General features: G+C 39.5%; 2 protein-coding genes across 3 annotated transcripts in view; one reads left to right on the top strand and one right to left on the bottom strand.

Moving 5' to 3' along the window:
* P2RY14 (purinergic receptor P2Y14) overlaps positions 1-6957 on the top strand; it is a 50241-nt gene extending 43284 nt beyond the window's left edge. For both annotated transcript variants that reach the window (XM_055321581.1, XM_055321582.1), the window contains exons 2-3: positions 853-958; positions 4854-6957. In XM_055321581.1, coding sequence (XP_055177556.1) covers positions 4877-5899 — 1023 coding nt within the window. In that variant the 5' untranslated portion in view covers positions 853-958; positions 4854-4876 and the 3' untranslated portion in view covers positions 5900-6957. The remainder of the gene's footprint in view (positions 1-852; positions 959-4853) is intronic.
* MED12L (mediator complex subunit 12L) overlaps positions 1-12862 on the bottom strand; it is a 317933-nt gene that overhangs the window by 193190 nt on the left and 111881 nt on the right.

Below are 12862 nucleotides of genomic sequence, written 5' to 3'. Positions count from 1 at the left end.
TTGAAACCAGGCTGTTAAACATCCAACAATGCAGAAGGCAGTCCTCCACAACAAATAATTACCTGGCCGAAAGTATCAACAGTGCAAAGGTTTTAAAAAAAAAAAGGGGGGGGGGGGGTGGTCAGCCCCAGTGGCTCAGTGGTTTAGCGCCGCCTTCAGCCCAGGGTGTGATCCTGGAGACCTGGGATTGAGTCCCACATCAGGCTCCCTGCAGGGAGCCTGCTTCTCCCTCTGCCTGGGTCTCTGCCTCTTTCTCTCTGTGTCTCTCATGAATAAAAAAAATCCTAGAAAAAAAAACACCTAAAACAAAAACACTGCCTTGATTTTCTGACTAAAATAATTGTTAACTTCAGTAATTTAATGAACTGACTTGAGCATCTGTATTCATGGAGGGAAAAAATAAACCAGTAACTATGAACACTTTATATCCAACATTCTGAAGGGTGTAAGGTTCCCTTAAGAGTTCACACGAGAGGCACCTGGGTGGTTCAATCAGTTAAGGATCTGCCTTCGGTTCAAGTCTTGATCCCAGGGGCCTGGGACAGAGCCCTGTGTAGGGCTCCATGCTCAGCCGGAGCCTGCTTTTCCCTCTCCCTCCGTCCACCCTGCCCCCACCCCGCCACTCATACTCTCACTCTCTCAATAAAATCTTAAAAAAAAAAAAAAGTTCACACCAAATCAATAATTATTAACATTGATAACCAAGACCAATACGGTAAAACAACAAAGGTCCATGTTGTAATATTACATAATTATACATGCTCAATTTTATAATACGTTGCTGCCATACATAGTTGTCTAATAAAAACATTCTGGCATTCACTTAATTCTTCACTTTCTCTTTCCATACAGGATTATTAGTGAAGAACCTCTATGGCCACTTCAAGATGACAAGCACACATTGGACTAAATTGCTTCACTGAACGGAAGCTTCCTATTATACAAAAAAAAAAAAAAGGTAATTTTAAAAACTCTCTAATATTATCAAGAGCTTTGTTAATTTCACCAACATTAAGAATGAATAATACCTCTTCTCCAGAGAAAGTAGTGCCATATAAGGTCTGAGGGCTGTGGTACTTTAACTGTTTCTAAAGTAGAGAGGATTAAATAATATAACCTCCAGGTGTTCTCTTTAGGAAGAATTTAGTTGATATAGGCCATACAAAGCAATGGTCACTCCAGAAACATTCACCTTAATAAAAACACGCTTAGTCAGCTTGAGGCTCATTACTCATCTTTGCGTACCAATACACACTGACCTCTATTTCTCTTACATATGGACCATTTTCTTCCACTGTGCTATCTCTCATCTTTAATAGGCTGGACAAGCTGCTTAGAAATAGTGAACCAGGGACGCCTGGGTGGCTCAGCGGTTGAGCGTCTGCCTTTGGCTCAGGGTGTGACCCCGTTCGGCGATCAAGTCCCACGTCAGGCTCCCTACGTGGAGCCTGCTTCTCCCTCTGCCTGTGTCTCTGCCTCTCCTCTCTCTGTGTCTCTCATGAATCAATAAATAAAATTTTAAAAAGAGAGAGAGAGAGAAATAGTGAACCAAACAAGACCCTGGGACAGAAAAGAGAGAGTAGTTGGACCACACCAAGACATTCTTCGTTTTCTGATTCACTTGGTTCTCATTTTTTCTATCATTGTATAAAACGAGCATCAATAGGTGACTATTTGACTATGATCTGAAGTCTCAGGAAGCTTCATCAGGACGTCATATCATCTGTACACGAAAGATAAGGAGACCGGGCATATGTTACAAGATTTGTTAGGATCTTGTTCTGTTTCTCATTCCTACCTTTTGGTCTCAATATATAATTGTCCTCACTTTCTGTAAATGCCTCAAGATAGCTCCATATTCATACATCTCTCAATTTATCACTGCATAAAAGCCTGCCACACTCTGAGACACCAAGTACAGTAAAACATGTACTAGAGGACACAATGCCCTATCACAAATACCACTGCTAAGGAAAAGAAATATTTAAGAGCTTAAAAACTAATACCAGAATTGTCTTGGGCCTACTTTTAGCTCATTCCTCATGTAAGTTGTCCTTTTAATTTGTCTCTACTGTGTCTAACCAAATAACAATGCAAATGACAGTGATACCCTGGCTCTTTCCCCAAGCAGCGTAAGTCAAACCTTCTTAACCTAAAACAGAGACTCTTACCTGCGACTGCTTCAAAATAGGCCAAAAAAGCAACAAGGTGTTTGAGGAGAAAACCCCAAGGAAGCCTTTGGTATTCATTCCATTTCAGAAGGCTCTTTTGCTCTAGAAGTTTACCTGGACCCATCACCACACCCTCCATCAACCTCAAAGACAGGGAAAGGAGCAAGGAGGCGATAATGCACATCACCAGGGCCATGTATGCTTACATTCTCAACATTTTCAGGATTCTGATAACACAGTTCTGGACCCATGACATCAGGCTCTCAGGAGAGAAGACAAATTATTTAGGAGACACACTCTTTGCCACAGTGGACGTTTGAAAACAGAAAACATGGCCCATTTGCTTCCTATCTAAAATTTGAATCAGCTTACAAAAAAGCAAATGACTACGATCTATTATGATCAGAGCCAAGTGTACAAGTAGTAAGATTTCCTTCCAAAGGAAGTGCAGGGAATGGCAAAATCAGATGGCTAGAAATATTTCCAAGCTTTGCCATATGGCACGAAGAAAAGTACACAGAAGCAAGGTGTTCTTGAGTTGGAAGTAGCACACGAAGTTTGCACATATGATTATTTGGAATATGACTGAATTTTATATCCCACATTTCCAAATTTGACTTTCTCACACTTCCTTCATTGTACTAACATAGCCATTCACTCACTGTGTATGAAACACTGCACTTGGCAGCAGGAGTACAAAAATGAACAAGATACGTTCTCTGATCTCAAGGGAACCATTATACTTCACAATCACTCTTTCCTATGATGCCTGACTACCTGTAAATTTCTCAAGAACAAGGATTCGTGTCTTGAAGTCCCAGATTGTATGTCCTTTTATTTCTCAAATAGTTTAACTATCTAATGTTCTTAATTTAATCCTACTAATATAACAGTTAAAAAAAAAAGACATGATCTATCTATGAAGGGGCTTACTACAGAAGAAAACAAAAAAATGGACAAGGAGGTTGAGTGTTCTAACAGGAGAAAGGCACAAAATTAGGAGGACACATACAGAAGGACCTCATACCCAACCAACTCCAACAAAAGGGTAGGATGGTCAAGTTTTCTAAAGGAAATGATATCCATCCTGAGCTTCAAGGATGAAGAGAAGTTAATGAGCCAAGAGGTTAGTAAAAAGACTTTCCACACAAATGAAAGTTTGTGCAAAGGTCCAAGGTGAGAGAAATCATGGAACCTACCAAGGGGAAGATGGGTTGAGGAACTCATGACTGAGGATGGAGGGAGCAGGGATCAGATCAAGAAGGGACTTTGGCACTGAAGAGTCAGAACTTTATCCTGAGGCCAAGGAATGACCAGTGAACAGTATCGAGTAGGATGCTGGTATTACATAAAAGAAGGACAGTGAACATTAGTTTTGACATATCCAATAATCTTTCAAAGAAGCTCTAATCTTCCCTGTGCTCTAAATCAGTATGTCTGACATCAGAGAAAAATATACAGGATTCTCTAATAAAAGAAGGTTTGGGTTAATACCTAAGACAGTGTTGGCCAATAAAAATATGAAGCAAGCTACATATGTAATTTTAAATTTTCTAGTAGTTATATTCTTAAAAAAGTAAAATTACATGAAAATAAGAATGTATTTTATTTAATGGAATACTTTTTTTTAATGAGGTGTTAACCTTTTTTTTTTTAAAGATTTATTTATTCATGAGACAGAGAGAGAGAGAGAGAGAGGCGCAGAGACACGGGCAGAGGGAGAGGCAGGCTCCCTGTGGGGAGCCTGATGTGGGACTCGATCTCAGGATCCCTGGATCACGCCCTGAGCTGAAGGCAGATGCTCAACCACTGAGCCACCTGGCGTCCCTAATCACATATTTCTGATATTACTTCAATATGTAATCAATATTAAAAATACTGAGATTTTAATTTTTTTGTCTTAAGTCTATGAAATTCAGTGTGCGTTTTACACTTCCATCACATCTCAATCTGGACTGGCCACATTATGTGCTCTATAGCCACATACAGCTAGTGGCAACCATATAAGAGCAGATCTAGAATGTACTTTGCAATTTTTTTGTTTGAAATTTTTAAGGTACATTTATCATTTGTATTCATCTTCTACTTCATAAAAATAACACAAATCCAAATTTCTCAATGGCAAAAATAACACAGAAAAACTCCATTATGGATGATACTCATAATCCCATACTGACAATACCAGCTACATTTGGGTGGATCTGCTTGTAAGACACTGTCCTATGTCCAAAATATACATAAGTTAGGCTTTTAAAAAGTAAGGTCTGTCAAGAGCTCTTAAACTTACTATATGAAACCGAGTTCTAAATAAAATGAAACATTCTCTGTTTTTACAGTTTCATTACTTTTTGAGACCATATTTAAATGAATATGTGGAGTTTATTCATATTTAAAATTGGGAGTTTTTTAAAAAGGAACTGTTATTATTTTAGGAAAACATTGATCCCACTCCCAACTGCCCTGCTCCCATTTTTCTTTCCTGTCATCTGTCCTACTCTTCCCTTTTCAAGAGGAAGGGAGAGAGGGAGGGAGGAAGGGGTATCCAACTAATATAGAGCTAACACCTAATTTCAAGAACAAGGCAGGTTTGACTATATCCACTGGCCTTTGTGTTATTATTCGACAAATTATTCACTAGATGCCCTTGTGCCCTTTGAGTGACTACCTAACATTGCTTCCCAGGCCTCCCCTCCGGAAGGTACAAGATGACCAATTCCAGCACCACACAGCCTCCAGAGGAGTCCTGCTCGCGGAACACCGTCATAACTCAGCAGATCGTTCCTGTGCTGTACCTCGTGGTCTTCGTCGCGGGGATCCTGCTCAATGGTGTATCTGGATGGATATTCTTTTACGTGCCAAGCTCCAAGAGTTTCATCGTCTATCTCAAGAACATTGTTGTTGCTGACTTTCTGATGAGCCTGACTTTTCCCTTCAAGATTCTGGCCGATTCGGGCCTGGGGCCCTGGCAGATCCACGTGTTTGTGTGCAGGGTCTCCGCTGTGCTCTTCTACGTCAACATGTATGTCAGCATCGTGTTCTTTGGCTTCATCAGCTTTGACAGATACTATAAAATCGTGAAGCCTCTTTTGACTTCTTTCATCCATTCCGTCAATTACAGCAAACTCCTGTCAGTGATGGTGTGGGTGCTCATGCTCCTGCTGGCTGTCCCCAACATCATCCTGACCAACCAGAACGTGAGCAACGTGAAGGTTACACGCATAAAATGCGTGACACTTAAAAACGAACTGGGACTAAAGTGGCATAAAGCCTCAAACTACATCTTTGTGGGCATCTTCTGGGTTGTGTTTTTTTTGTTGATCTTTTTCTACACTGCTATCACGAGGAAAATCTTCAAGTCCCACCTTAAGTCCAGAAGGAATTCCATTTCGGTCAAGAGGAAATCTAGCCGCAATATATTCAGCATCATGTTTGTATTTTTTGTCTGTTTTGTACCTTACCACACTGCAAGAATCCCCTACACGCAGAGCCAAACAGAAGCTCATTACAGCTGCCGATCAAAAGAAATTTTGCTCTATGTAAAAGAATTCACTCTGCTCTTGTCGGCTGCAAACGTATGCCTAGATCCTATTATTTATTTCTTCCTATGCCAGCCCTTTAGAGAAACCTTATGTAAGAAACTGCATATCCCTTTCAAACCTCAACATGACTCAGAAACATCCAAAACCAAAAGAGAAAATACGACGCATGAAAGCACAGACACACTGTGAATTCCCACCTCCTTTCAAACAAAATCCATGTACACGTATTTGCAATCTTCAGCTACAGAAGAAGAAGAAACATGTCCATGCTGATAAGTATCATCGCTAGGCATTACAATCCAATTCAGTTAATAAACACAAAATAGAAGTTTCCTTGCTTTTTTGTAATATCAGAGAAAAAAGTAATACATGCATTACTCCATTTTGTTCCATCAACAAAGATGATTTAAATCACTAGCCTGGTCAGTTAATGTAGAAATTTAAATAGCATAAAGAAAATAGGAAGCAAGCAAGGCAATTCACTGGGGCATCTTCCTTCTCTAAAACACAAAAATTAAGTTATATGATTTTCTTTCAGCAGGGTCACCAAAGACCAACTTAAGACAGGCACAGTCTGATTAAAGAACTAGAGATCTGTTTGTAGTGAAACAAGTTTTTTCTGATTTGAAGAAGATAAGCAGACACCAAGAAAATTACTTAAGAAATCCCCTATGACTTATCGTCATGGCATTTCAAAGGAAAGTTGATAGAAATTCTGTTCTTTACAGAAAAACAGTAATATTTTTTTCTGATAGCATTTTGAGGTTAATATAAGATACATTTTAAGTATGTTTTATAGGAAGACTTATTAATCTACTTAATAAGCCTGGAGTTCTGGTGTTAAAATATTTTTAAGTGGACTCTATTGAAGGAAGCTAGATATTGGTATGCGCTGCCAGCAACCTTCCCTGTTCAATGGTATGGGGGGAAAAAGGCTGATTGGGACAAAGACACACACATACACACATCTAGGAGCAGCGGAAGCAGTTTTCTTGGAAAGCAACCGGTACTTGGAAAAAGTAAAATCTGAGATTTACAATTATGAGTGAAAAATTACACATAAAATGAAAATTTACAGATCACATTTTTGGAAAAGCAGATGAATTTAAAATGTGCAGATATGGAATATGGTTGCTGGCTTGTGAGTTATTGACTGGCCAGAAGACATCCAGGCCACCTTCTAAAAGTTCTTCTCAAACATTTTTTAAGTCACGTGTATGTACTTTTTTCCTTTACTGCATATGTACTAATAAAGAAATTATTTTCAATACTGTTCAGTTTTTCTTTCCTAAAATTCAAGGTAGGAAAAAAATAATAGTAAATTTCTTCACCATCAAGACACGTGTAGTTTCTTTAATAAGCTCAATTATGCATAAAGGAAGGAAGACAGTTACGCAAAGTGTTCAAAAGTTTTATTTGCCACAGACTTTCCCAAAATAAGTATTTCATATGCTCTTGGAACTCATCAGATTTTAGGAAAAACTTGGAAAATACATCTTAAATTGAAGAAGAGCTGGGAAGGTATTCACTGTCCAGCTTCTACCCTTGTAGAAACTCCCCGCTCTCCACTCTGAGTCAAATATCCTCTCTCAAAAAGAACAAAATCACCAAGCTATGATAAACATACTTGACAAAACTAAGGTTGCCATATATGTTTGGCTAAATACATCTGCAAAAGAAACTGGCTGTGCTTATTCTTCACAATTTCCACTGGCCAGGGCAAATTAGTAAATACTGGTATTTTACATGCCCCCCACCCACCCTGAGCCATGAGAGAAAACGAAACTAAAAAAAAATGAGAAGCGCCAAATAATGTCTTTGTAACCAATGTGAAGCAGATGGGTAATGTGAAAATCAAGATTTTTTTCAGGAAACAACGTGCAAGCCAGGTAAGAATACTGTAAAAAGCAACATTTGATTAACCGTTACTGCATATCAAGTCCAGAACTACAAAAAAAAAAAAAAAAAAAAGTAGAGTAGTGGCAACAGTGAATTAATCCAGAAACTTCCCTGAGACTACCAGTACTAATTTTTTAAATTATGTTATGGAATAATTTTGTTTCTGTAGCTAGTTCATAATATGGTTTCTATAATACATATTTACCTCAGAGACAGTAAAATAACACTTAACCATATTGTATAGAAGCAGTGCGATGAAAGGAGTAGAGTATTTTAGGAAGTGACATATGGGTAAGGAAAGCCTCGCTGTTAAAGTGGTTCTTTTGTGGGGATGTCCTGTCATGGAAAGATAATTTGCATGTCACTGGTTATCTGGCAGAGAAATGGTGAGCAAAAGGGAGTAACAGCTTTTACCGTTGAAGACCACACCACACCAGTTCTCTCCTAACCCCACCCCCCACAAACCTCACAGTGTGGTTTACCCAGAAGGAAGTCTCCTGTCATTCTGGGGGGATGGTCTGATGTCACAGATATTTTCTCTATTAATAAAGATACTATTTCTCTTCTTATTTTTGTCCAGAGTCAAAGGGTATAAATAAGAGCAATGAGGTTAGGGACAGAATAGAAAGGGAATGGCACATACTTTACTACCCTCATTGAGGAGAAACAGAACTTAGTGTAAGGGTGTTTTCTAGAATTTCCAGGTTAATCTTCCAGGTGAAGCCAATGTATCAGAATTGTTTAATTTTCAGGTAACAAAAAAAAATACAACTAAAATTGCAATGAAAAGAGATTTACGGGCTGACAGACCTAAATGTTCCAAGTCGTAGGTATGGCTTAATTTAAGGGCTGATATAGGGCCTCAGCTGATGTAAGGCAAGCTGAGTTTGTACAATTTTTCCAGCCACCTTTCATGATAGTAGTTTCCGCTCATAGGAAGCTGTGGATTCTCTTTTCATGGTAGCAAAAAGAAAGCAGCACTTCCAGACCTTAAATCTTCACAGTCAAGTCTTCCAGAGAATGTCTTCAGAAACCGGGAACTCAGATCTCACTGGGTCATCTGGTCTCATGTTGCATCTCAACCTGTGCCCAGCAGACTCGGACATGCTGGTTGCCAATTATGGCCTGACCCTGGTATTAGAGGCAGACTGGGCACCGTGAGAGCCTAATGGACAAGAACCAGGGAAACTGAATTTCTCAAAGGGAGAGTCTCATTTTTACAGCTGGGAAAAGAGTATGGAGGCTGCTGGGCAGATAACCTAAATATGAGCAGCACTCGCTGCAGGCTGTCTTTGTAAACAACCACTGTGAGATTCATGCATCTCAGTGGGCGGTCCATGTGTAATCTTGTAGGATTATGATCTCTGTGTTTCTTGATTCTTATCACAACTGTTTCTTTTATTTAAAAAAAAAAAAAAGCAACTACTTTACAATATTCCATATAGGTAGCTGAGTCAATTACCCTTCAAAATGGAATCACAGTTTGGTTAAAATGCAAGAATTTCTATTTATGAGGGACTTCTAGTCATAGTAAAGAGCCCCCTTTTGAACACCTTCCTATTAGATTTCTGCAGTCCACACGTTGCAAAGCAGCTAGTGGCATATGCTATTCTATTCACAAGGCATGTTTCTTTCTTTTCATCGTTGCCCCAACTATTAAAAACATGGGGAAACAACTGGCTGTAGCTAAGGGCCTGCCGGCCTCACTTGGGGAAGCAGCAGCCCTCAACTCACTATTACCCCCAGCTTTTCTTGTTTTCTATTGTTTCTTACAACCGTGCATATCATGCCTTCTTTTCCACCATAGGCACCTGAGTTTATAAGCCACCCAGGGTACTCTGAGCACTTTAGAACTTGCACTACAGCTTTCTCTACAGAAGGACCTGGAAAGGACCTGGAAAGGGGCCCCGGGTGGCTCAGTCAGTTAAGCGTCTGCCTTCAGTTCACATCTTGATCCCAGGATCCTGGGATCAAGCCTGTCAGGCTTCCTTGCTTCACACATAGCCTGCTTCTTCCTCTCCCTCCGCTACTCCCCCCACTTGTGCTCTCTCTCAAATAAAAAATGAAATCTTAAAAAATAAAAATAAAAATAAAAATAAAAAAAAGCAGGACCTGGAAAACTTCCTTTTTCCCAGGTGCACTCCAATGCAGTTTCAGGGTTGACAGAAAATAGAAGAAGCTATGTCATTTCTATCTCTCCCACCCACAACAGAAGTGGGAGTACAAGCACGAAAAGACGTGCTATAGAAATAAACCCATCTCAACAACAATAAAATATTTGAAAAGTATTTTCACTGACGAAGACTACTTGCTACTTTTTGAATGCACTGCATTGTGTAAGTCTGACTTCGCCCATGGTCATAGTTAAGATTTCCTCCATGACCCACCACAACCCACTTCCCGAATGAATGAATGAATGAATGAATGAATAAATAAAATCGGAAAAATAAAAATAAAATAAAAAAATAAAAAACCCACTTCCCAAAATTTATCTTCACTCCTTTAGGGACCTGAAATAGAAGACTCTGGACCCAGGATCATCTTGTTCTATTTCCAGTCCCCAGATGTCACCAGCCGCAACCCACATGGTGTTAGTAAGCCAGTGGAAGGCCAGAGTTATACTACTTCCTGCTTCCCTCCCAAATCCTAGGTTACTGGTATAACTGCTAAATCTTCCTCCAAAGAGCATGATAAAGACCTACGGGCTGACTTTCCTATCATTCCATCTCCTGACATAAAAGGACACTGAAATGTGGTTCTCATCATCTACACACAATACTTCACAACACTACTTAAAAATAATTGCATAACCTCTTTTCCAAACTAAACGATTCTCTACATTTAACTGGGAGCTTTTTCAAGCTGTTAATTATTTACTTTCTACTTCTTACACCATAGCTTTCTAAAGGAGCACTAGCTCTGATATTTACTGACTAAAATGAGAAGTTAAGCCTCATTTTGTTTGTAAATGAAATGCCAATTTCAACTCCTTATTAAATTCATCTCCTAGTTAAAAAAAAAAAAGGCCACTATTAAAAAGAAAAAAAAAAAACTTGCAATGCCATGACCAAATGTATTTTCTTATCTGGTTGATACTATGAAAGTACTTAGGCAAATTAAAAGGGAAAATGATATTTTTTTAATAGGGAAACCAGGACTTCCACCAATGCTATTTAAAATAAGTGTTTACAAAGTTACATTCAGAATATTCTCATTATTGCACAGAGAAAAGAATCATCAACAAAACCAAAGGCAATCTACTGAATGGGAGAAGATATTTGCAAACAATGTGTGCAAAAAACAATTAGTATTCAAATATATATATATATAAAGAGCTTATAAAACTCAACACTAGAGGGCAGCCCGGGTGGCTCAGCAGTTTAGCACTGCTTTTGGCCCAGGGCATGATCCTGGAGTCCTGGGATGGAGTCCCCCATTGGGCTCCCTGCATGGAGCCTGCTTCTCCCTCTGCCTGTGTCTCTGCCCCTCTCTCTCTCTCTGTGTGTGTCTATGAATAAATAAGTAAAATCTAAAAAAAAAAAAAAAAAAAAAAAAAACTATTAAAAAAAAAAACCTCAACACTAGAAAAACAAAGAATATGAAATGGGGAGAGGATTGAACAGATATTTTTCCAAAGAAGACCTACAGATGGCCAACAGACACATGTTCAACATCCCTCCTCATCAGGGAAATGCAAATCAAAACCACTAGAGCATATGACCCTACACCTGTCAGAACAGCTACTGTAGAGAAGAAATAACAAGCACCGGCAATGACATGGAGAAAAAGGAACACTTGTGCACCGGCGATGCAGCCAAACTGTGAAAAACGGTACAGAAGTTCCTTAAAAAATTAAAAATAGGGATCCCTGGGTGGCTCAGCGGTTTAGTGCTAGCCTTGGGTCCAGGGCGTGACCCTGGAGTCCCGGTATCAAGTCCCACAACGGTCTCCCTGCATGGAGCCTGCTTCTCCCTCTGCCTGTGTGTCTGCCTCTCTAACAAATAAACAAAATCTTTAAAGAAAAGAAAAATTAAAAATGGAGGAGGCACCTGGGTGGCTCCATCAGTTAAGCATTCAACTCTTCCTATGTCTCAGGTCATGATCTCAGGGTCGTCCTCTAGCTCTCTCTCTCTCTCAGTAAAATAAATCTTTAAAAGAATATTAAAAATAGAAATACCATATGATCCAGTCATTCCAGTCCTGGGCACTTACTCAAAGAAAATGAAAACACTCATTTGAAAAGGTATATATGCGGGACGCCTGAGTGGCTCAGCGGTTGAGCACCTGCCTTCTGCTCAGGGTGTGATCCTGGAGTCCTGGGATCGAATCCCACATGCGGCTTCCTGGGGGGAGCCTGCTTCCTCCTCTGCTTGTGTCTCTGTCTCTCTGTGTCTCTCCTATAAATAAATTAATTAAAAAAAAAAGAAAGAAAAGGTATGCATGCACCCTGTGCTTACTGCAGCATTATCTGCATAAGCCAAGTAGAAAGCAACCCAAGTGTACACCCACAGATGGTTACACTGACACCTTCTAAACAGTAACAGAAATATTCTCCAGCTGGGAGCTAAGGAGCCAGCTTACAATCAATAAACGTGTTAAAATATTCCTAAAATACTTGGCCAAAACACAAAGCCCTGCATGGCAAAGGACAGGGTTAATTTCTCCAGAGAACCTTCTCCTACAAAGTAGCAACAGACTTCCTAACTCTATCCTGAGCTTTGAACATGTGTTACTCACCACTTCTTGAGAAATGGACCATAACCATTCAAGAGGAAAATATATATATATGAACTTTAGTGACTAAAAAGAAACAAGATAACCTTTAAAAGTTCTTTCTTAGGGATTTCCCGAATTATTTCATAGCCATCAATCAAACAGCACAGTTAGATCTCACAACTGAAAGGTAAAATGAACTGCATGTTGACCCAGTAACACTGTACAGTCAATAAAAGGGCAGAAAAGCAAAAGGACAGGCAAGGGGAATGAATATACTCGGCCACTCTTACAATCGAGTTCACATTCCAAGGATACACAAAAACACTTTTGCCTTCAAAACATATCCACCTTTTTACTCCCTGTTTCACTAAAAAGGGAAAACTGAGACAGTGTTTAAGTGATGCCAAAAAAGCGACATCCTGGAAGCTCTCATATCTGTGCCTCACTTTAAAAGTACTCTTGTCTAATCACACCTGTCGCTCTCAGATCTGAAGCTACCAGTCTCAGAGAGTCAGGGGGAAAAAGTCTTTGGATTAA

Source organism: Nyctereutes procyonoides, unplaced genomic scaffold, assembly GCF_905146905.1.
Source record: "Nyctereutes procyonoides isolate TBG_1078 unplaced genomic scaffold, NYPRO_anot_genome, whole genome shotgun sequence".
NCBI lineage: Eukaryota > Metazoa > Chordata > Mammalia > Carnivora > Canidae > Nyctereutes > Nyctereutes procyonoides.
Note: the sequence above shows the minus strand (reverse complement) of the source record. Positions and strands in the feature narration are given on the sequence as shown.